The following is a 24,394-nucleotide window of genomic DNA, read 5'->3' on the forward strand; positions in this document are numbered from 1 at the left end:
CCTCTTTTTAAAAAAAAAAACAAAAACAAAAACAAAAAAAAAACAAAAAAAAAAAGCAACAGAAAAATAAACCCCGTGAAAATGCAGCGGTGAAGCACCCCGAATAATGACGTCCCGCAGAGAAAAACAGCCCCAGATAAGGAGGAGTTATCTCCCCCCGCGCCCCCGGGACAGCGGCAGAAAGCAGAGGAGCGACTGCGGAGCTGCCCGCAAAAGGAAGGAAAACAGAAAGACACCGCCAGGTCCTGAGAGGAAAACAACACCCTCTGAATTTGCAGGATGGCAAAGCCAACGTATGCTCTCTCCTGAGGAGTCCCTGCGAGCAAAAATGTGCTGCTCAGATAGCACCCAGCAAAACCCAGCCTGGAAACTGATGTCTGCGTCGATCCCCATAGCAAGGCCACTCCCAAACATAAAGGAGACCCCAGGCTCCCCCCCAAGAGCCCAGACTTCCCCATCGCCTCCCCCAAACCCGCGGGGAGGCTGAAATCCCAGTACATGGAATATCCCGAACTGGAAGGGACCCTCAGGGCTCATCGCTCCATGCGGCACCACCTGAAAATCAGAGCACAGATCACAGGGGGTGATTCACGGGAGCGTGTACGAGGAGCTCGTCCCACCTGCCCGAGTTCTTGGCAGTGCTGCGGGAGCATGGCCTGTAGGAAAACACGTGTAGAGTCATCACAGTTGGAAGAGAGCACGAAGGGGTCTGACCGTCATCAAGCGATACCGGCCAGACTGGGGGGTGAGGGGGGAAGGTAATGGTGTGGGGCATGGGGAGGACAGTGGGATGCGTGGGGCAGGATGAACGGGCCAGGGGACCCGCATGGGGTGCTGGTGGCCGGTCCTGGGCTGGGAGTTTGGGAAGTTAATAATGGGCACGGCCCGGCAGCACTGGGACACAGCGATGCCGCCGGGTGCTGGCAGTGGGACCGGCCGGGCAGGGCTCCTTCCAGACAGGCAAACCCCAAATTCATCACTGAGTCGTAGAGCCAAAGAACGGCTGGGGTTGGACGGGACCTCAGAGCCCAGCCAGCTCCAAGCCCTGGGCTGGGTGCCCCCCAGCAGCTCATGCTGCCCAGGGCCCATCCCGCACGGCCTTGAGCACATCCAGGGATGGGGCAGAATTCTCCATCCCCAGGCAAGCCTTTGTTCCCAGACTTCCCATCTCTCTCCTGTTGCTGCTCCGCGTGCGGTGGGGAGCAGTCAGTAAAAAACACCGGGCATTGATTTGAGTTCATGTGCTCCGTTGCTGATCCGGCATCCTGCGCATCGCCCCGTGCCCGTCTGCTGTGGCCGCAGCGGTTTGGTTTTTGGAAACCTGCGGCGTGGGACAGGCAGAGGTCTACGTATCCGTGGCAGCGCTGGACAAAGGATCTCTGTGCTGGCAATGAATGGTGCCTTGGGAATTCCCAGGGTTGCTTAGGAACAAATGCTGGAGGGGTCCGGAGCTGGGAGTGCTCCGAGACAGAGCTGAGCTGTGCCTCAAGATGGGAGCGGGTTTGGAGGAGCACCAGGGCACGGATGGGGCTGGTGGGGAATTTGGGGTGGGTGGTGGGTGCCTTGATCTGCTGTAAGGATGGGGGATGGGGACAGAGCGGGGAGGTGGCCTTGGCCATGGGACGGTGACAATGATGGGACCCAAGGGAACGGCACGGAGCTGTGTCAGTGGAGGGGCAGGGGGGGTCAGGGAAAGGCTCTGCCCCACAGGGCATGGAACAGGCTGCCCAGGGCAGTGGGCACGGCCCCGCATGCCAGAGTTCAAGGAGAGTTTGGCCAACGCTCTCAGACACAGGGTTTGGATCTTGGCTGGTTCCGAGGAACCAGGAGTTGGGCTTAATGGGTCCTTTCAACCTGAGATATTCTACAAGTGTGGTGCTGCCGTGCTGTGGTGGGCTCGGAGCTGAGATGGCGGGGGATCAAAGAGCATGGAGGTCTGCAGAAAGGGCTTTGGGGTGCTGGGGGCAGCCCCGAGGTGCGGCCATACAGAGGTTATCAGTACGGGGAGATGGAGATTCTGCTGCCGTTCCTGTGGCTGCAGCGCTGGGTAGGGCTCAATGCAAAACGAAGCGGCAATGTGACAATGGGCAAAGCGTCACAGGTGTGGGATTTCTGGAGGACGAAGTTAAAAGTGGAAGCTGCTCACGATGCGTCGTGGTGGGAACGTTTCAATATAGCTGAGTGGGCACTAATTGCCGCGGGGGGGAGCAGAAGGCAGTAAGGAGGCTGAGCAGCACAGGGTGGTGATGAGGAGCCAGTGAGGGCACAGCGGGCGTCCTGTCCCCAGGTCTTGCTGCAGGCATGTGGTCAGAGGAGGCGAGCTCGGTTCCTGCAGCGCGTAGGGTCACAGTGTCTGCAGTTCCATGCAGTGTCACCTGGCTGTAGACTGAGGTGTCCCCTATGGCTGCGGTAGGCTGGAGTCGTGCTGGGAGAACTGCTGGCCATCTGGAGCTGCTGATGTGAGATGTGAAAACGGCTCTTCCGTCATGCCTGCAGGTCATAGAATCATAGAATGGCTTGGGTTGGAAGGGACCTTAAACCCCACCCAGCTGCAGCTCCGGCCATGGGCTGGGTGCCCCCCACCAGCTCAGGCTGCCCAGGGCCTCATCCAGCCTGGCCTTGAGCACCTCCAGGGATGGGGCATCCCCATCACAAATCAGTCCCCACGTGCAGGCTGTGCCGGCACAGGCAGTCTTCCCGCTGAGCTCCGAGCAGCCCACGTGCTCGTGGCGTGGATGTACAACTCTAATAATAAAGTGATGCAGGTCCTGGAGGAAAGTCTCCCCAGGGCAGCGCGTGGTGCTGCTTGTTGGAAGCCGCCCATCACTGCCCCGGTCTGTGCTCTGGGACATGGCCTGGAGGTGAAAGGCTCCATCATCTCCAATCCCCTTTAGCCGTCTCGGCCTCTGCTTGTGTATTTTTAACCTTTTTGCTGTGCTAAGCTGCCCGGAGCTGAAGTGGCTGCGGGGGACACAGCCTCTCGCTGCTCTGCCAAGCCCGGGATTTCAGGATCAGTGCCTCTAATCTCTGTAACCTGAAATACCTTGTTCTGCCTGCGGCCTGCTTGGAAAATTTCAGCACTCACGGGAAACCCTGACCCACAGGGAGCGGTGCCATGTGGCAAAGCGTTCTGCTGCTGGTGCCTGAACGCAGGTTCTGTTTCCCCTCTCCAACCTGAGTCACTCAAGGTCAGGCTGGACGGGGCTCAGAGCAACCCGACCTAGCTGTGGATGTCCCTGTTCACTGCAGGGGGTTGGACTAGATGGCCTTTAAGGGTCCCTTCCAACTCAAACAATTCTATGGTCATGCTGTCACTCTCAGACACTGGGGGCTAAAACAGGCATTTTTTGATAACAGAATGCTCACCGATTCAGCGCTCTTGGCCTGGTTTATGTGCTTTTTGGTGTGTGTGTGTGTGTGTAATTCTCCTCTCTCCTCTTTAGGACAGGATCATCAATCTCATTGTTGGCGGCCTGACGTCCTTGCTGCTTGTAGTAAGTATCCTACAACCTGGGTTTCGTGTCTCCTGTAGGCGATCAGGTGAAAACCAGATGCCTCCCTTCAGCCAGTGCTGGTTATCCCCCTAGAAAACCCATCCTTGAGTTTTCGAGTGAAAGTGTCCCTCAGATGCCTGCGGCCTGCTTGCTGCACAGCTTTCTGAACTTTTGCCAGCATGACATTATAGGGCTGATTGTACTGAAGCAACCCCAGCTGACGAGGATGTGAGCTTATATCTGTGCCATGCCAAGGTGTGGAGGGCTTAACCCAGGAGATTTGGTTGTCTTCTTTTTATATCCCTCTATGTGTAGATATATACAAGTTTTTTCAAAGAAGTCACTAGGTCTCAATCTGTGCCTTCCCCACACTTTCAAGGCAAACCAACCACCACCACAGAGTTTTGGCTCTGTGCTCTGTGGCAGGAGACAGGGATGGGCCAGGGGGAATCCATCAAGGTGCCTGTTGGGAAGGTTGGCTTCCATGCGTGGTCCACGCGTGCTCCCGTGCCTGCTGGCTCCCTTGGAGTTGACATCTCACCCTGGTGAGGCTGACGGTCTCCGGGTTGACAAGGGTCAATGAGAAACGGACAGGCAGCTGTGGTGCTCGGCCAACGTGGAGAACCTTTCATCTTGGCAGAGCTGAAGGTTGGAGAGATCAAAGTGTTCGTCTGTGTTTTCCTCCTTACAGGTCACTCTGATCAGTGCTTTTGTCTTCCCACAACTACCTCCAAAACCTGTGAATATATTTTTTGCTATCTGCATCTTCTTGTGTTGCATTTCTGCCGGCATACTTGTAAGTACCTCATCGACTGCATGCTTCCGTGTGTGTCTGGGTGGAACTGAATAAAAGCTGATTACGTGGTGCCTTTTTCTTTCTTACACTCCTGAGAGACTGGTGGGATCTCACTGTTCTCATGGGAGATCTTGCTCGTGCACCTTTTCCAGGGCCAGCTCCAGGTCACGCTGCACAACTGCGATGCGTTTCCAGTTGACTTTTCGCACTGCCCAGTTCCTCCTCCTGCAAAGGAAAGAGGAGCAGAATGGGGACAGCCACTTACAAGTTCCCTCTCCTCTTACATTTTGAACTCTGAATGAGTAAAAAACTCCCGTTTCAGTTGGCCTCATTTTTTGGTAACTTGAAGACCAGTTATCCTTTTGCAATCAGCTTACTGCCAGTTTTATTTTCTGTTTGCGGAATGAGCGTACTCCTGCTAATTAGCAGCTGCTTGAGGAAGAGTGCAGGCATGATCTGTAATTACTGTTGTGAAACTTTGGTGGCAGCTGTTTTTATGAGTTGTGGCGTTGCAATGTCAGCAATCTTACGCTGCAGCAACATGGGTTGTGCTATTCCTCGAATCAACGTTATTTCGCCCCGGATGACCGCCTGCATTTGTATGGCCTTGAAAATAGCATCTAGTTTTGGGAGGCATCTCCCTGTGAGTCATTCAGCAGGCAAATCCCCATGTAATTCACAAGATTTTCTGTAGTATCACTGCAGGGAAAAGAAGGGAAGGACACTGAAATACTTGGGTCTGTGGCTGGTTGTCACTCCAAGGCAAATTGTGTAGGGCAAAACCTTCCATTTGTCTTCGTTGAGTTGGCTGTAGACAGTTGGGAGTGCCTAAAAACCAACAACCAAACACTCCTCAAGCAAGAAAAGACGGGATATAAGAAAAAAGACTGGATGTAAGGAGAAGGTTTTTCACAGTAATGGCAGTGAAACACTGGAACAAAGTTGCCCAGAGAGGTGGTGGGTGCCCCATCCCAGGAGACGTCCAAGGTCAGGCTGGATGGGGCTCTGAGCAACGTGATCGAGCTGTGGGTGCCATGTTCACTGCAGGGGGGTTGGGCTAGATGGCCTTGAAGTGTCCCTTCCAACTCAAACAACTCTATGATTCTGTGAAAACAAAAACTCTTCAAGAAAGGTGACAAGACGACCCATGTCTTCATAGCGTTGGGTTTCACTGACAGCTTTGTTTTGGCCAAATTCTTGTTTGTATATTCCACAAGTATTCAAAGCAAACACAAATGCTCTATCTTAATTATGAAAATTTGCTGGACTCAGTTTTCTCAAGCTGGACAAAGCTGGGTTGTTCAAACAAAAAAACCAAAAAAAACCAAAACTAACCCAACTCCAGAAGACGCCAGTTTAGTTTCTACAGAAAGTTTCCTAGGAAGAAATACCTGGAATTTTAACTAAAACAAACTCATTTTTTCTTCTAGATCTACTGGTATCGACAGGGAGACCTGGAACCTAAATTCAGGAGCCTAATTTACTATATATTATTTTCTATCGTCATGTTATGTATTTGTGCCAACCTGTACTTCCATGAAGTGGGTAAATGACAGGCATTGGGAATACCCAGCGATGACGCTGCTCTATCAGACTGCTCTCAGCTCAGCTCTCAGCTCTACCTGAGATGTACAAACGAGGACAGTTAGCCTGAGAGGAAAGAAGTGGATTGTGCAAGGACAGATCAGTACATGATTTTCATGTAAATGTATATGTAATGTCCCTCTTGTTTGGGAGAATTGTTGCCATAAGATGTGACATTCTGCTTTTTTTTGAAGAGCTACTGTTGCACTTAATGAACATTCCAGTTGTACTGATGTTTCTGAATGGCACAAGCTTTTTCATTTTGGAAAAAAAGAATGCATTTTTTATTACTGTACAAATAAACTGCAGCATTGCAAGGATCTGTAGCAGTATAAATAAATGGCATCTTACAGTTACATAAGACAAATACTCTTTATTTTGTTTAAACTGAATATACAATTACTTCTGTTCCCTAGGCAACCATTTGAAACTACAACTTATTTTTCACATTAACAAAACCACAGACTGAAAAAGACCAACTCTTGATTATGAAGAGCTAATTACAGAAATAAATAAAATAATTTATACATGAGTCTTTAGTTTCTATAGCTTTTTCTCTCAGTCCCTAGCTAACAGGCTGCTGTTCAGCCTAGTGTCTGTTGCAATCCTTGAATGCAGGAATTAATTGGCTTCCTTTGCCTCAGGGCTCTATGCCCAAGTTCTCACAGAGCTACTTCTCCAAAATCTGCCACCTCCACACCAACCTCCATCTACTCATTTGCTGCATAAATCACCTCTAGAGGTGGCTGGTAGTGTCATGTAAACAGCGAGACCAAGTGTTCCAGCCTACTCACATCAACCTTCAAAATAGTTCAGGGAGAGGCTGGTGGGTACTAGTAGCTTCCCTTTCTCATAGGCCTTCCCTTTTTATTCAGCTTAATGTAGTGATGAAGGAAGAAAAAAAAAAAAATTCCACAAGTGATCTTTCTGAGTACTATCCGTTGCCAGCAACGGACTACTCAGGAACAAGCAGACCCAACAAACCCATGAGCGTCTGCCTGAAGTCCTATGCTGCAGATGTACTAATAAACCAGATGAGATGGGAATACAGACCATTTCTTTATGATGCTGCCCATGCTCCCTGAAGTCTCTGATGGAACACATTTCTTCCTGAAATGTAACAGTCTTGCTCCACGTATTGCAAGAGTCAGTAGGTGCAGAAATCACCATCCATTCTTCATGAAACACGTGCAAACGATTTCTTGCTGCGGCACTAAGACGCTACGGTCCACAGTCGTTGCCTTCTGTCCAGTTTTTGAGATGTGCAGTTCAGCACAAGTCACATCAGAAGTGACCACGTGGCTCCTAGCACTGAGCACTGCCAACAGGGAAACACTGGAACACCGTGGCTGGGTGGCAGTACATCAGGCTTCTATTGGCTGCTCTGTAACCCTTCACAAATGAGGTAAATGGCCTGAGCAGAAAAAGTGCACTGTCGTCATTTCAAACTAAGTTTCTTTTTAGAGACACGGACTGACTGCTTTCTTTGGAAACGTGGCACGGAGTTGTAACTAATTTCACAATGCAAACACAGTCAATACACAATGGACATGATTACTGCTTCTCTCAGTGACAGCTCACTAGATCTTCAACATCTTTTGAATCTTCTGAGTCAGGACTGCCTAGTGATGAGCCAATAATGTGTGACCCATCTCCATGATGCTGTAGGATAGGATCTGTCAAGAGACACCGTAAATTAGAACTCGTTCATTATTCACTGTTCCATTATAACAACATGTTAAATACACGTGAGACAGAAAGTGCAGTCTGAGCTTTGAAACAATTTTAGGCAACGTTAAACAAAACTAGTTCTCAATTCCTAGTTCCAAGGGAAGCCATGACTAATACAGATGCAGCCAGTGAGACTCCGGTTTGGATTCCCCAGGTATTACTGCATCAGGCCTAAGGCTGACCCTCAGATGGCTACGCAAGGAGACCCTTCCTTCCTCCAGAAAGGATTATTTGTTAGGTGCAGCACTGGGAGAATATACCTATGCTGTTTCCAAGTCTGAGATGACTCTTGGCATTGGAAAGCATGGCACAAGCTACTGAGCCCTTCCAGGTGAGTGCCGTGCAAACATCCCAAACAGCCCAGCCTCTCACCATGAGAGGTAATAAGTGGTGAATTCCATTTCTGATGTCTCCGTTGTTCTCTCCAGTAAGAAACCAATTTCATTCTATCAGCAGGCAGGAAGAAATGCACACTAAACAGAGTTACTCATTAGCCTATGTGTACTAATTCAAGGCTCAAGGACAATGGAAACAGCTCAGCAAGTCACGAAGCAGCTGCTGTTCTACCGCTCTTCCCATGAGGTTAAGTGAGACTTTCTTCCACTTCTACTGATGTAAGTGAGCTAATCAACTTGGTTAAAGTTTCATAGAAATGATAAGGAAAACAACTCTCGAGAAAGCAAGGATGTATGAAGCACTGTTTAAAGGAACTCAAACGTGCTAAACTAATGGATCCTAGCTCCAGCATCTATTATACAAAGGGACTGTCATACCTGTTAAAGTAGTCAGGGGCAACACTGATTCGCTGTCTATATCATCTGATGTCTGGATAAAACCATGGGAAGAAGGAACAATCAGCACAGTCTCATCGTCTATTGTAGGCTGATCAACTTGTTCTTCTATTGTTGGAGAACCCAGGTCCTGCAAAACACAGAAGGAAAGGACACGCGGGTGTTATTCTCGGTAGCACGAACAGAACAACTTGCTTTGGCCTGTCATACTCTAGAAGAAGCAACAGACTCCCCAGATGAATTTCATCTCGTTAAGTGGAAACGTCAACATCTGAGCCAGTTACTTCAGCATTCGTAGGGTACATTTCATCCTAGGATAGACATTTAAAATGAGATAAGAGGAATTGTACGCTGTGAACAGTATCAAGGACATGGGGAGAAGAAATGAGAGACGGCACGGTAGTGATAAAATGTTCCCATGTAAGTAAAAAATTCTGTCTATTAACAGGAATAATTAACCCTTTCCTCTACTTGCTACCTAGATGTTCTTAGAGACTGAAGCAATATCTTTGTAGTACTCCACAAACATGACAGCTTTACCTGACCTTAATAACTTAGTCTTATAACTCCTGCTTCTGTGACAAGTTTTTACTAATGGACACACAGCTCAGAAGACCAATTTTAAATGCTGTGCCTTGTTTTGTAAGTTACTGACAGAAGGGTGGCTCAGAACTTCTTTGGTTGAACCACACTGCATCAAAAAATTGGCAACACACTCATTCCTTCCAGGTACAAGCTGTCAATATCCCAACCCTCTTCTAGTCCCACAGCTGCTGTTGCTGCCTCTTTCCTGGTTCTTGCAGTGCTAGCACTGAAAAGGAAGGAACACACTTGGCTTGCTCAGTGTCACAGCACACTCCGGTGGACTCCTTGTTCTGCACATGCAGTGAAAAGACATCCTAGTTAATACTGACAGAATAACCAGATATTTGAATTCCTGCTTGTGTGTGCAACATGCGTAAGGTTCATTCAAGCTTCAGGAACTACTGATGCGGAACAATAGCAAATGCAGCTGGCAGAGTGAAAATACATGGATTTATCCCCATTTTCAGAAGGTACAGGAAATATCTGTGAGAGGTAACAGCCCCTTCTGCTCAAGAAAATCTTCAAGTTCCAGTTTGTTACAGAAAACTTGCTTCCCTATATGGTTTCCATCATGTTTTTACACAGGCAGCTTCCCAAACACTCTTTTCTCTGGCGCTGCTGAAGAGGAATTGACTACCTGTGCTGCAGCTCAGTGACTTAAACTCACTCCAGATGCGTACTCATTTCTGCAAGGCACAGTGTGCCTGACCTGCAAAAGGAGGTTTCTGCGAAGAACACAGCTGAAAACCCACCCACGAAAAGCACTATGTGGCAACGCTTAAAACTGAGAAAAGGAGGTGTGGAAAAAAACTGAAAATGCCACTGTGACAAATGGGCACCTTTCCCAGTCAGAAATAACAAAACTCTTCAGCACGACTGCCCAGCGTGACTGGGTACTTCCCACTGCCCATACTCACAGTGACAATACAATGCTCGCAAGTGCGTAAGAATAACACAGGCTTAAAGTAAGCATAATTTAGATTTGTCTCTGTAGAGCAGCTTTTCATTTAGAAACCCACAGACAGTCTCTGTTTCCTGGAATTTAAGCACACACAAACTTGAATTTAACTAGAAGGATAAAGCAAGTAAGAATTATACAGAAGAACAAATTGTATAACAACTCTTTCTACTATGAGACAAGAAAGAAGAAAACAGAAGAATAATCCCCATCTTTGGATGTAGTAGCAGACTGTTGGGGAATACAAAGATCCTCCTCTTACTGAGAGCATAATGGACATGCAATGCCTATTCAGTTTTGCAAAGACAAACCCTAACGAAGTCCAAATATATAAACAATGGATTTTTCAAGATGGATGTAAAGCAGAATTACAGCAACTGTAAAGCTTTCTGTTTTGGAGAATAGGAGGCAGCACTTGAATCCAACTCATTGTCTGCCACTGCCTAACCCAATCAAGCTTCTAAAGAAAGAGGTATTTTCTACCCACTAAATAGCATTGTCTTCTTTTTCATATTTCCACTTTCCTTCCCTTATTCTCTGTGGTAGTTTCAGTACGTGAAAGATGGAGGAATCCAATATAAACACTCCAAATGCCTGAAATCATTTGGATACATTTGTTTTTGCATCAGAGGTATTTGAGCTGAATGAAATGGAAGCAACAGATTTAGATGATGGTTTAAATGCTTCTCATTCCTATTTAACAGATACTTAACTGGAGTACACTGTTTAATAGAAGTCCTCAAAAAATGGAAACTGAGGTGAGTGGTGCACCTAGAAATACATTATTGGATTCACAGAGCAACAGTTGAAAACTCTCTCTCACCTCCTTTGCTCAGCAGTTGACCTACCTGTAAAATACATGCATCAAGCAATTAGCAGCCTGATTTCAGCAGCATCAAATGGCAATGCAGGCAGCTGTTCCATGCCACTAGTATCACTACTTCCTACAATCACCACTCTGAAGAACCCTGAGTGGTGAAGCAACTCCACAGCTATGGAGGTATTCAGTGCCCAAGACGAAGTAAAATTTAAGCCCTAGTTCCAAATTAAATCATACCACTTTCACATTCATAACATATTAATGATAGAGGATCCAAAAAAAAAAATGCTCTCAGAATTATAATATGCATTAAATCACTGATTGATATGAATAGACTAGCATAAAGGTCAAAGATGCAAGGAAATCGTTCTCAATATAGAAGCAGGAAAATATATCAGGTATTATCCACTAGATTACCTCGGTGACGTATGTGCTGGGTAAATCAGAGTGAGAATCCTCTTCCTGCTTCAGGCTGGCATCAGAAATCTCCTCTTCAGTTCTTACCATAACTCCATCCATCAGTTCACTACTATTCCTGCTGCTGAATTTCGAGGCATCGTCTTCATTGTAGGCTGAATGTTCTTCATCACTCAGCTTGGACTGATGGATATCATCTGGGAAGCTGTTTGTTTCCAGGGTATCAGGAGGACCCGTCAGGTCAGCTGCCTGAATGTCTGAATCAACAGTAAGTTCTGCCTGAGTGACAGAGGAGGAGATATCTTCGGCAGCAACGGTGCGGATGATGACACTTGGAGTGTGGCACTGCACTGTGACATTGTCACTTGTATTTAACAGGTGCTCGGGCTGTAAGCATATTTGGTAAAAAAGAAGAGGAAAGAAAAACCCCTCAGGTATCTTCATATCTTTCAGCAAACAGAAGAAAAAGAATTCAAAGATGCCATTACTAAGTGTAATTTCGAGGTCTCCATGTACAGTACGTCAACCCAGATCACATGCTGACCTTGTATTAACTGTATAAACTGCATACACAATATGAAACAAATGCAACTGCTCAGGTGAGGATTGCCCCAGATTTTTAAAAGATTTGAGCTTTTTTCTTTTCCTGACTTTTCCACCACATTTGTTATTCAATTTTCAGACTCCTTTTCTTTCCCTCTCTGTAGTAAAGACCAGGAGTCCCACTACAAGTTTTGTGAACATAACTATTTGCTTGTTAGAAAAAATGGAATATCAGGAAGCTCTAGTATTTTCTTTTGCTGGGACAAACCACTAGATGGAGACATCATATTCAGCCACATTAAGAACTATCTAAGCCAAATTTTCAAGCAACATAAAAAGACTTAAAAAAACAATACAAAAAGATACGTTCACATTTCAGTATTTTAAGTAAAGTGACACCGTCATGACTTAAGAACTGCTTTACAAATTTAACATATAGACAAGATGCCTGCACTGTTCAATTTCCCTCCCTGCCCAAGCTTCGGTCAGTTCACCGCTCAGAATACATACAGATAAGGCATGAACTATGATCTGTTCTGGGGAGGCTGGAGCAGCAGCAGCTGTTAGGGTCATGGTAGGACTCGTCGTCAGTGTTAAAGGAAGGCCTTGGCTTGAGCTCGTCTGTAGTAAGTATGTACCTGGTGTTCCTGTAGGCTGGAGATGGAAAGACTACAAGAGACAACACAAGGTTAATACCCAAACACACTGACTTCCTGGGCAGCACTCAGAGCATGCTTACTTACATAAACAAGCCTAACTGTAAGGCCCCCTGAAAAAAAAACAACCAAAAACTAACTCAAAATCCCAATCCCTACTGCACCGATACACTGCACTCAAGAAGTAGAAACAACCTCATCTACAGCCTTAGGCTACTGAGACAAATATGAAGTCATGCAGGGCTGTATCATACTGTACAACAGCAGGTAGGAAGTGAATGCATTCAGCTTACTCCCAGCACTGAAATGAGACAAAAAGTGCTATAAATCACAGCACAATGGAACTAGGAGAATCTCTGCTTGCTGGGAGCTTCCTCTGCCTGTTACGTCAGATTTCAACAAAACATAAGCATAAAGAAAAACTTCATAGCATTAAAGCATCAAGACAGATGTAAAGCATTTAACTGTAATTCACATTGTACTCCGTAGCCCTAATAAATTAAAACTTTGGAAATACACTTTGCTTACAACTTTCAGAAGTTTTACATCTGTTAAATTCCTCTTTCCATCTGAGATTCCTGTTTCTGAAAATGCCCAGTTCCACAGCCTCAGGAATAGCTGTGCTGAAGAGAAAAAAAAAACACTGGAACAAACACCAGATCTCTCTTACTTACTGGAAGGATCTCAAAGGTCTGCAGAGTTCCACTGTTTAGTGTTATTGTCTCAGAGTCAACTGTAGCAGCAGGGGAATCTGCTGAGGCTGCAAAAGGAAGAAGAGAAGAAAGGGTGTGTAAACCAAAATGCTGCAGCCCTGCAGAGAGCATTACACACTATAATTGCTACACAGCAGAAAATTGTTAATTCCAGTAATATGAAAAAGAAAACTGACTGCAATCCTAATGACAAGGCTCTCTAATTGGTACCTAAGATACAATATCATGTAAAGAAAGCTCCAAAGGACCAAAAGAAAGTATGCACAGTGATAAAATCAAGCATAGTAAACCCGACATCATCTAATTACTTGTGATGTGTATGAAATTTATAAGGAGTTCTGGTGTAATGCTATCTTTTGAATCAAGTGTTGTTTTCTAAACCACTGTCGGATGCAATATTATGTTTTATATTACTTATTTTAATGTTTATTTTTGGTTTTAACTTTTTCTGCTCTCCACAGTACGTCAGCCACTGATGACACACCCCCAGGCACTCCTCAAGGTATTTGCTTATCTTGGGTGTTGTGACTGAAGTGTAAAAAAGCTGTAAGCATTCTTATCACAAGTATGTATTTATGTAATGATTTCCATTCATGCTAACAGTAGCTATGAAAAGCATAAAATATAATTAATGTGTCAGACATCTCAAGATCACCAGGTCTAAACAAGTAGCACTCCAGGCTTTAAAAGGTATCAAAAACTTTGCCCAGAACCAAAATTAAGAACTTATTCTTGAAAAACTCAGAAGTTCCAGGAAGATGGAGACATATTAATACTTTGTCCGGGATTATGCAATAATTCCATACTTACGGGGCAAAAGATATGACGACAACAACGCTACAAGCACTGAAAATGTAACCATCTCAGAGTCTGTGCTTTTAAAGTAGACTAACTTTGGTTGCTAAGAAGACAGGAGCACTGATTTTGAAAGTTTTATTACTGCAGTGGCAGGTTCAAGGTTTCCTGTTGCAGATTTCCTGGCATCCAGCAGCAGATAACTGTGAGGTGTGGCCTGTTACCTAGCCAGTTACATTCAAAAAGCTTATAGGAGTTACCCCTTTGAAACCTCTGAGGCTTCCATCATATGCAGATACAATTGTCTAATGGGTTTAGCTCTCAAGGTGTAGAGAAACAGACAGAAAAGACATGATAAAAAATTCACTTTGACTACACAAGCACAAACTCTTCCAGAAAACAGATTGCTATGGGGAGGAGACTGTTAAGAAGACACAGAGGCAAGTGACATCATGAAATAACCATACAGAATACCAGTTAGCTCAAAACCCAGCAGCTTTGACCAAGATGGGTAGAATTTATTACACTACAGGTGTGTTACTAGAAGTAGAAAGTTTTAGGTGTGGTACTGCATGGCATTCTAAGAAATGAACTAGATAAAATGAAGATGGTGCTTAAGCAGATTAAGACAGATTAATCTAATGAAATGATAAACAAAATTATTTACCAAATGCCTTTCTAGTCATACTCTGAAGAATCAGTTCTTAGCCCAACTAACTAACATTTTCATCAGGAAGCATTATATTTTCTTAAAATTCACAAATGGCGAACATTGGAGAATGTCAGACAGTGGAGAAGACAGGCTGCATATGGGGTCACAGGACTGGAGTAATTGGAGTTACCTAATGAGATTAGCTACAGAACCAAACAATAAGAATGACTGTCAGGGTAGAGCTGGTAATAAACGTTTGCTAACGAGCAAAGCTCTTACTTAAGAGGATGGGAAGGACCAATTTAAAAAAATTGGTTAGAGAAGATCATGAGCTGAACTCATGAGTGTGAATCAGCAACTAATGCTTTCCAGGCTGCTTGTACCTAGAAATAACTGCATGATATGGAGCAGGACTGGAAAAACTATTACATACCTTCTTGCTTCAATGCCCTTTATCAGAAGTTAGGCACAGCAGTGTACGTATTTTACAAAAGATCTTGTAAATTATATTCCATATTGTGGACAAGAGTTACCAGAAGAAACTTGAAGATTAAATGTATCTACTGCATTTTCTTTAAGGGGCTTCTGCATGTTCTCAAAAGGCCTTTTTAAAAGAGGCTTTTTCAACTAAGATGTTATACAGCATACTCTTCCATCTATGCAGAGAGAGACCCTGCGTGCAGGCACTCCAATTGCAACTTCCAGCTCCTGTTGTCACAGTTGTAGCTAAATTTGTCTAATGAAGTTAGAAATGGGTAAACAGAACCCAGGAATCCTTACCTGAAATTATGTCACGACCAAAGCAGAATAAACTCCTCCTTCACCTTCTTAACATAAGAAAGCTTTAGTTTCATTAGAGGACAGCAAGTCATGCATTTCCGCTACTTACAGACATGTGTAATCTGGACTGGGATCTGCAAAGCTGTCACAGGGCTCGGTGTGTTCCCTGCATTCTCTTCCAAGCGAGCCACTCGAATCTGCACGTGCTGAACCCCCGAACTGGAGTTAGTGTTTGGTAATCCACCTCCAGGTTTGTTCTCTGAAAGCTGGTGCCCTGGATTGTTTTTTTGGTTCTCATGTAGTTGTTTAAGACCCTTTATCAGCACTGAAAGAAAGAATATTCATGCTCAAGTATGCTGAAGAAGGGCATTTGAAATGCTGCACGTGAGATTTATTCAAGATGAAAAAGAAAAAAAACAACAACCAAATCCTTCTGAAGTTGGAGCCTAAAGAATTCAGAGAGATTTTAAACTAGAAAGTTAGCACATACATGCAATACATTTATAGTTACCAACTGGACTGAACCTGAATTTCTCCAGGAATCTAGATATTTCAGCATGCATGGAAAATAAAGAAAAGCTCATAATATTTTAGACCTCTCCAAAAGCTTGCACAGTATCTTCCCAAGTTATAATTAAATGTTGTACCACTAGCTAGACAATGTTGCCACAAGAAGGAAAACCTTCAGTCTTGCAAAAGACTGGACTGGATTTATTCATACAGTTGACAGATCTGTCACTGGAAATAGGGACGAAGAGTCAGCATTAATCTCTCAGCAGCTGCACTGCAATTTGCACACAAAGTGGCCCATTACTCCAATAAAACCAGCTACCTATTCTCCCTTACTATCACTTTGGTCCCTCTGAAGTTGACATATATAAGGTGAGAAAGCTGTTGCCTTTGTTTTTCTAGCATGCAATAGAGGGAACTGCTACACATCTCCCGTTCTTGACAGCACAAGCATTTTTCATGTAGGAAATAGGAATGAATCTTCTCGATTCAGTCATGTATTTATATTATCAACTATTTGATGCAACAACTACACTTCATATGGTTTTGTACCATATGAAGCATAACAGGGACACCCTCTCAACTGCATGCTCCTACTACGTTACACCTTTCATTATAATATGACTAATTTCTATATTTCTGTGATTTTTTTCCTCTCCCCACAACAGAAAAGAAGGACCGAACCAACATTCACAGGGACTGAAATACTCTCTGGCTTTAGTTTCTCTGACTAAGAATGAAAGCGATGAGTGACGCATCTAGGGAGCTTTATAATCCCAATTCTACTCTTCCTCACTGTACAGCTAGTAACTGATTTGCCTTCTGCTACAGCCAACACTGAGCCAACATTTAACCTCACGTAGATTACCTTTAAAATGTTAAAATGTAATAGACCTAACCCAAGGTGACACTGCTATGCTGCAGATCCATATCCTCTTGAAACTGAAGGGGACGCTGCCCTCTAAACCAAAGACCATCATCAACTGTGACCTGCCAGCTACCTGCTTATCTCTGTGCTCTCACTTAAAACAAAGTGAGGGGAGTTGGCAAAATCTACTACTTAGTTGTATACAACAATTTGGCTTGTTTCAACAGAAACACTTAAGGGAGTGGGTGTGGGTGCAATTTAGCCAGTAGAACCAAGGGGCCGGTAACTTCCAGCCTAAGAGCTATGCACTTTTCGGCCTGCAGTGCTTTAAGTAGACAGAAAAATCCAGCCCTATTCCTTTGACGTTTGCAAAAGCAGCTTTCTGAAAAGTGTGCAGCTAGTACATTACCAGGGAACGAAACATCTTTGTGGTTTGCAATCTGTCTTTTGATGGTCCACCATTTACTCCGAAGCCACTGCGGCGAGCGGACACTACTCCATCCTTCAGCGAGTAAATCCCAATTGATGTCGTTTTCATCAGAAACTTCAAGTTCCGCTATCCTGACAGGATATAGAAAAGATTCATCTGTTAGAAACTACCCTCCGGACCGAAACGAGTGTTGCACACCTCTGGTCTTGTCACATGTAACAGAGGCAAAATGGCATGCTAGTGAATAGTCTGCCAGAGCTCACGTATCGACATACACTTCCAAGGCTCCACGCTGCCAGAGGTCAAGCAAAATCATAAACAACAGAAAATGGACTAGACCTGTTAGATGATCCAGTCCATCTCCTTGCCATGCAGGATTATTCTCCTCATTGCATATACATTAGGGCTTTATTCAGATTATTGTTAGGCATTACAAACAATGGCATTTGTGTCTTTTATTCTTTGGAAAACCATTCCTCAAACACATCTCCACAGCAGGAAATACTTCCTGAGATTCACTCTGAACTTTCACTTAATTAATTTCATGTTATGTTTACTTCTGTTTTCTCCTAAATAACACTCATCCATCCTTAAAAAAATTTTTTGCCTCCTCTCAAATGCTTCTTAGCCAAAGTAGATAAAGATGAAGTTATCTACAATATCAAATGGTTCCTCATAAATTAATCCCATCAGGCTCTCCAGTAAAGGGGCAGTCTCTGCACAGTTCTGGCAGATGTTATGCACACGCTGGATTCTACCAGAATCTGTCTGAATACTATAAATATCTCTGAAGTGCCTCCTGCTCATCTGTACGTGGAGTACATGAAAGAGGTGAACAGTGAGAAGGGAAAGGATTTTTCTGAAAGTTCTCTTCATAAATCAAGCAATGATACTGAATGTTGCTAGCTAAATAAAAAAAAAAAAAAAAGGAAAAAAGAGAAAAAAAAAAGGGAAAAAGTTACCAAAACCAATCCTGAAGGATGACTGTACTAAGAGTTAAAAAGATACCACTTGTACATAAATACTAAGAATTATAACCAGCACATACTGAAATGCAGAATCAGGTTACTCATTTTGAGTTCAGGTCAAACAGATTCAGGAAATTAGTGAACAGTGCTCTGTAAATAATTTTTAGATTCCCCTATATGCCTGAGATTTTTATTCCCACCCCCGACTATGAACCCATAAAAATCCAGTGGCTAAAAAGCCTGAGTTAAAGGCATTTGAAATGGGAGGAGGACTGGAGAGAGCAAAAGATTTCCAAAGTTACTAGGCTTTTCACTACCAGAGTTGCCAGTTCAAATGGAGTCATCAAAAATGCTGATGTCCAAATCAGTGTTTGTCGGCCTACATGAAATTAATTTGCAGTCTCAGTTTAGTTCTTTGTAGACGAGATGTCCACATCACAGAAACCACCACCACACTTGACCCTTGTTGGTCATCTCATCAGAGAGGCCAAGGACTGAATGGGCAGGGAGACTGAACTACCCTCCAGTTAAGGGTTAAAGCGCATTGGTGGGGCAATGTGTGGGAAGCTTGCACGGTCGCTGCCTGTGCTGTACCTGTTCTGTGGAATAAAGAAGACTTCAGTCTCCAGGGTTTTCAATCTGACACCTTTCACGAGCACTAAAATTCACTAAAAAAACAAAAAACAAAAAATATGTTCAATAATAAATCTCTGGGAACTGTAAATGCAGCAGTGACTTCTGGAAGCTTCTAAAGTTTTTAAGAGTCTAAGAAACTAGCAAAAGGGACCCCAATGGAATCCTGCTAGCATCACATATTCCGAACCTTTAAAAGCAACTGAAATCACAAACCTTAAAATCAGATTTATTTCATCTTCCTTGGTCCACTCAGTCCCCCCACTTTGTTTCCAGTTGAGATAGTTGAGCCATTTAGAGCGACACTGCTTTTCAGAGCGTGTTCCGACCCGTTCTGCTACAGCAGCCCACGATACACCTTGTGTGACAATGTCACCTGGTTCTGTGCTAGTTAGCTCGTGAACTACTTCTGCTAGTCTTTTTTCTTCTTCTTCTGTCCATTTTCCTGAAAGACAGAAAAGCCCTCCAACTTAACCAGCAGCAGATGCCCTCCGTTCTGATCTGTGACATCTCGACTGATACATTTACCTTCATCACCTAACATCATATTCCTGATGCAAGTATGGATTTGTGAAGAAGGTACGGCTGTTCCTATTTACCAATAATTTATAGCATGATCCATTCTTGACTAATAGGGTTAGGGTTCATAATTCATTTTTTCCATGCTATTGTCAAGTTTTATCCTCTCCTCTTGTGGAAGAATGAAGCCACACAGAACTTATCAAAATACTCACCAAAGCAAACCGGTCCAAGCTATGTGACTTACGTGAGTTGAAGAAAATTAAACACATAAAAAGTTTAGCTTACAATAACTACAAGAGGTCTGACGAAGTTTTTCTTCCATTTGAATATATAAATTACAAAATAAACAATATTTTACTCCTTAAGTATTGCTGTCTCTTAATTGACATGAAGACAGACAGTGTATGTCTACAAACATTCAATACATGGCAAAGTGTTTTTAATCCACTTCAATAAAATATGCTCCAGTGGCATAAACATGATGGATAACTGACTGCAGAACTGATCTTTAAGAAGACAAACAGCAGAAACTTATACTAAATGCATTCTAAAAATGTCCCCAGATTTCACATTTTACTCACTCAGCCCAGACTTACACATCTGAAAACAGAGAATCACAGAATGCTTTGGGTTGGAAGGGGCCAAGATAATCCTGTTCCAAACCTCCTGTCACCTGCAGGGACACCAGCCACTAGAACAGGTTGCCCAAAGCCCCATTCAACCTAGCTCTGACCTCTTCCAGGGATGGGGCATCCACAACTTCCCCGGGCAACCTGTTCCAGTATCTCACCACCCTCATAATGAAGAATTTCTTCCTTACATCTAATCTATTACTGACAAAGGCAGAGAGACAAGTCTAACTGGAATGTGTCACTGACTAGCATTTACCTCACCTGTGTTGCAGGTATCCTTCATCAATCTACATCGATCTTTTACAGATGAAGCACTTCTTCCCAGTGCAGCTCCTATTGTGGCCCAGTCATTGCCATGCTTAATTCTCAGTCTGAAAAGAAACATGCCTATTAGCACTATATCCAGTTGAGATTATCAAAATAGGAAAAATAGGAAAAATGTGCAGTTCACAGCCTTAAAAACAGAATGAGAAGTCACTTTGTTACTACAGTACAGTATTTTTAATATATTTTCTGTCATCACTGATAATTTTTCCATGTATCTCTAGAAATCTTTTGAATGGTATAGCTAAGCTAAAGGATACTTGCTTATAAAATGTTTATCTGCAAGACAAATAGATAATATGTTGTGATTATTGTGTAAGCACATTATGAATACTTAGATAAACATGCAATAACCCTTATACACAGGTTCCCTGATTTTTTTTAAAGCAATATAGAGATTGCTTGAGACATCTAAGTAATGCCTGATCAAAATCCAGGCAAGCTACAACTTAAATGAGGGAAAATACTGCAAAATCATCCTCACAATTTTAACTATTATTTTCCTTCCACACACAATATGGGGTCACTTAACATGTTGATCCATGAGTACTCATGACACAAGTGGAGCCACAGGTGCCTTGCGAGTGACAAACTAGCTAAACTGATCCAAACAAATCCATCAACACAATGTAATATGCTCTCTGCCTTCCTTCAGTCCAACATGGTTTCTTCAAACTGGTTTCTTCAAGCTGTAAGAGAAGATAAAGCTTTCTGCCCCTCCTCCTAGACCTAATGGGTTCACAGCAAAATCAAAAAGCCTTATGGACAATTTGTGTCTCTCTCTCATACTTCATAGGGAAATCCTAACTGTGACCAGTGAATTTCTTTACAAATAACCTGTGCAGAGGTTTCCTGAAGAAAGGGATTGCTGTTTTTCACAATCACAGTTACAAATGAGCTTGATTGTGCTTGTAAAAATCTGAAACAATACTGGTTTCAGCAGAAGGCTTGTTTTAGACTTTGCTGCATGTTACTTAAGTCCTGAATATACACTAGAAAATATGCAAAATTAATCAAAACTTAGATTTAATTTCTCTTCAGATTAATTTAGAGGCCACAACTTTCTGATAGTCGAAGAACTCAAATTTACACCTGACTTTACAGTGATTTCATAGAACACAACAACTTGTTACGACTACTCAAGGCACTCAATATAAAAAAAGGTACATGACCTTGGTAATAAAAATACTTACTCTTTAAGCCTTTCAATTTCCTCAGGTGTATACCTAGGAAACAGGTAAATGAAAAGATGTCATTTTAAACAGAAAGCATACGGCACAAACATTTTTGTTTTCTTAACCACACAGTGAATTTTAATTACCAGGAAGATTAAGGAATTTCAGCTCTAAGAAACAATGACAGAATGCCTGGAGAGATTGTGAAGAACAATTGCCATTTATCATGTCAGTACATTTCTAAGGTAATCTGGTCTAAAATTTCTCTCATTTGCTACTGAAACTCCGCATTCTCAGTGAATATACTTTTATAAACACAATTAGAATGTCATCTATTAGTCTCTCAAACAAACAGCTACTTTATTTCCTTTCTGTTTCAGTTTACAACTAGCGTAAGGTAGAAATGAATTGAAAAAATCACCACTGGGATGATATTTTACTTTCCAACCATCTTTAAAAACTAAAACCTTGTGTCCTCAGCAGCACTTCCAGATCGCACCATACCCACTGCTTTACAGACAGGGAAACTAAGGGCAGACGGATTAAGAGCAATTAGCTCAAGGTCACAGTTCTAGAAAGAAACTATACCTCAGCAGATCCATGCTTGTGTCAAAGTCTTCTAATTGCATCAGAATCCCCTCTGCCGTCTGCCTTTTAAGTTGTGGATACCATCAACTTAACTATTATCACGGTTGTTCAAGCAGAATTCAGCAGAGGTCACTTATGATCAGGAAGAGCTGGGTCTGTTTGGCTAGTATCTTCTGTCTCATGCGTAACATGTCAAACATTAAACAAATGACTCTACTCATACCAGTAAAACCATGCAGCATTAGAGGTTTTCGTACTTTCCAACATGGTTTCTGTCATCATACATGCGAAGAACTCTTCTATAAACAGCAAAGAGAGGCCGATTCAGACCCCAAGCTATTGTCCTGTAGAAATCTTTTCTTTCGTCTTTTGACATTTCAAATATAATTTCAGTGGCATCTTTTATTCCACGAGCCTAAAGGGAAGTATTTTAAAAAAAACTTAGACGAAGACTCCTAGAGATCAAGCAGAACATTTAAGAACTGAAGCTTAGCATACCATTATGCAGTTTTCTGTGTATTCCAAATAAGAAAGCCCAAGATTTAAAGCAAGTATTTATAAATCAGCTACTTTAAATAAAAGTCTTAAACATTTGGTTTTTAACACTGAAGCCTGGGCAGAAATAGAAGCTCTAACTTTCATCCACATAAAATCTGTCCAAGCTATTTTATTATCAAAAGCTGAACATCATAAAAAGCATAGTTTGACAGAATTAGCTTGGTGTCATACAAGGGAAAGTTGTCAAACAGTTCTCCATCAATTTATTACTTAACCTTAGATAGTCTTTATCTAAAAGCAATTTTTTTCCAATTAAGCTACTCTTCTTGCTCGAATGGAAATTGAAAGCAGATCTTAATACAGAAAAGCCAATGGAATTAAGTATAAAAGGAAAGTTTTTGTTTCATTTCAGCTTAAACTAAAAACCACAACAGTTTATTTATTCAAAGTACTACATCTCCAAAAAACAAGCAGCAAGATAAATGGGAAAGTACGGATCAGACATTATGCTAATTGCAGTAACTATCAGACAGTATGCTAATTGCAGTAAGTAAATGGGAAAGTACGGATCAGACATACTGCTAATTGCAGTAACTCAGGTATCTAAGTGGCTTAAAAGCATTCATCTAGATTTAGAAAAGTATTACTCACAATGAACGATTTAGTGGCAGAAATTCTAATACGGATGCGGGTAGGCACAAGTTGCTAGAACCAATACTGAGGATTTCTATGCCAATGGGACTGAATTTGGAGCTATTCTGATCCACAAATGAAGGATGGTGAACCTGTAATATCCAGGCTATGGATCTGCAGCTGCAAGTGCTGAGTAAGCTCAAATATTCTCATCTGTAAGCCTACCACAAATATGACTAACTGGCAATTATCACGGTCAGCATGCTAACTGCATGCCTGTTTCTATGCTGAACTATGATACTGGTACATTATGGGTAGGAAAGCAGATACAGACGTCCTGTTAGCATGGTAAAAACAGGTAAGATACGGTATCAAGAGTCTTGAAGTTGAACTCAACACTTAGTAAGGAAAATTATCTTTGCAATGTTCATTCTGTAGTCTCAAATCTTGTGTACAATTATCTTACGTATTTCAAATAGGTAATGACAATTTCTACTATGTATAGCACATTCTGTAAAGCGCTGGAGGAAGTTGATTTCTAGCAGGGGTATAACTATACCAACAGGCAGATAACGTTCTATAACACATACCTTTAAGTAACGTTCAATGTTACTCATCAAAATGTCAATTTCTTCCTTTGACCACATCCCTTGCTTCCACTTATGGCCTTAAAATAGAAATGAAACTGAAGTGAAAGTCAGCAAAGCAATATATCAGAAAACACACCCCTCTACCGTAATTAAAGAAAAAGGACTAGTAATTTTAGGCATTTAAACTAGAATTGGTGTTGAACAGATGTTATTTCAGAACCGATAAATGATACTTGGTAATTGTCCACTGCCAAGAAATATTTAAATTGAACAAGTCAGACATCTTGTCAAAACCATTGTTTTTCGAAAAGAACGCTGAAAAGAACGCACATTTTCAGGGTCTCTCTTTAGCCAAAACTGTCACAGAACCATTAAAGTTGGAAAAGACCACTGAGATCATCTAGTCCAATCATCAGCCCATCCCCACCATGCCCCTCAGTGCCACATCTCCACTCTTCTTGAACACCTCCAGGGATGATGACTCCACCACCTCCCTGGGCAGCCTGTGCCAATGCATTACCACTCTTTGAGAGTAAATTTTTCCTAATATCCAACTTGAAAAAAGAAGTAGAAACCCGAAAACCTGAAACTTGAAAAACTAGAAAACTTCTGTCTTGAAATCCACAGAAATTACTATGCACTCAGATGATTCCAAGAAGCTGGAACTTAAAATGTGACTGTTATATTCCTTAATGCTTCCCAGCACGT

The 24,394-nt window shown here is 42.8% G+C and overlaps 2 protein-coding genes across 4 annotated transcripts in view; one reads left to right on the forward strand and one right to left on the reverse strand.

Annotated features, from left to right (window-relative positions):
- Positions 43-6,194, forward strand: TMEM243 (transmembrane protein 243). Of its 2 annotated transcripts, none has more exons than XM_021384428.1 (4): positions 43-1,500; positions 3,444-3,494; positions 4,186-4,290; positions 5,721-6,194. In XM_021384428.1, exons 1-4 carry the CDS (start codon positions 1,240-1,242, stop codon positions 5,841-5,843), a joined length of 540 nt encoding a protein of 179 aa, XP_021240103.1. In that variant the 5' UTR covers positions 43-1,239; the 3' UTR covers positions 5,844-6,194. The 2 variants fall into 2 exon arrangements, with proteins under 2 accessions (XP_021240103.1, XP_021240104.1); XM_021384429.1 differs by having other exon boundaries at positions 1,365-1,547.
- DMTF1 (cyclin D binding myb like transcription factor 1) overlaps positions 6,233-24,394 on the reverse strand; it is a 28,516-nt gene continuing 10,354 nt past the window's right edge. The window contains exons 6-17 of one of the 2 annotated variants that reach the window (XM_021384426.1): positions 23,687-23,763; positions 22,223-22,380; positions 21,396-21,428; positions 20,140-20,249; positions 18,941-19,169; positions 17,103-17,254; positions 15,425-15,640; positions 13,050-13,135; positions 12,230-12,388; positions 11,177-11,563; positions 8,379-8,526; positions 6,233-7,550 (exon numbers count right to left, since the gene is read on the reverse strand). In XM_021384426.1, coding sequence (XP_021240101.1) covers positions 7,441-7,550; positions 8,379-8,526; positions 11,177-11,563; positions 12,230-12,388; positions 13,050-13,135; positions 15,425-15,640; positions 17,103-17,254; positions 18,941-19,169; positions 20,140-20,249; positions 21,396-21,428; positions 22,223-22,380; positions 23,687-23,763 — 1,865 coding nt within the window. In that variant the 3' untranslated portion in view covers positions 6,233-7,440. Of the gene's footprint in view, positions 7,551-8,378; positions 8,527-11,176; positions 11,564-12,229; positions 12,389-13,049; positions 13,136-15,424; positions 15,641-17,102; positions 17,255-18,940; positions 19,170-20,139; positions 20,250-21,395; positions 21,429-22,222; positions 22,381-23,686; positions 23,782-24,394 lie in introns of both variants that reach the window. The other variant, XM_021384427.1, reaches the window with a different exon arrangement.

The sequence above is a fragment of the Numida meleagris genome, chromosome 1 (assembly GCF_002078875.1).
Source record: "Numida meleagris isolate 19003 breed g44 Domestic line chromosome 1, NumMel1.0, whole genome shotgun sequence".
NCBI classification, from domain to species: domain Eukaryota; kingdom Metazoa; phylum Chordata; class Aves; order Galliformes; family Numididae; genus Numida; species Numida meleagris.

What these genes read in the sequence shown, in the direction of transcription:
- TMEM243 (XM_021384428.1), top strand. Translation starts at nt 1,240, where the DNA reads ATGTGCTCCGTTGCTGATCCGGCATCCTGCGCATCGCCCCGTGCCCGT. An exon ending in GTGCCTCAAGATGGGAGCGG is followed by an intron (nt 1,501 to 3,443) that starts GTTTGGAGGAGC and finishes TCTCCTCTTTAG; the next exon opens with GACAGGATCATCAATCTCAT. An exon ending in TGACGTCCTTGCTGCTTGTA is followed by an intron (nt 3,495 to 4,185) that starts GTAAGTATCCTA and finishes TCCTCCTTACAG; the next exon opens with GTCACTCTGATCAGTGCTTT.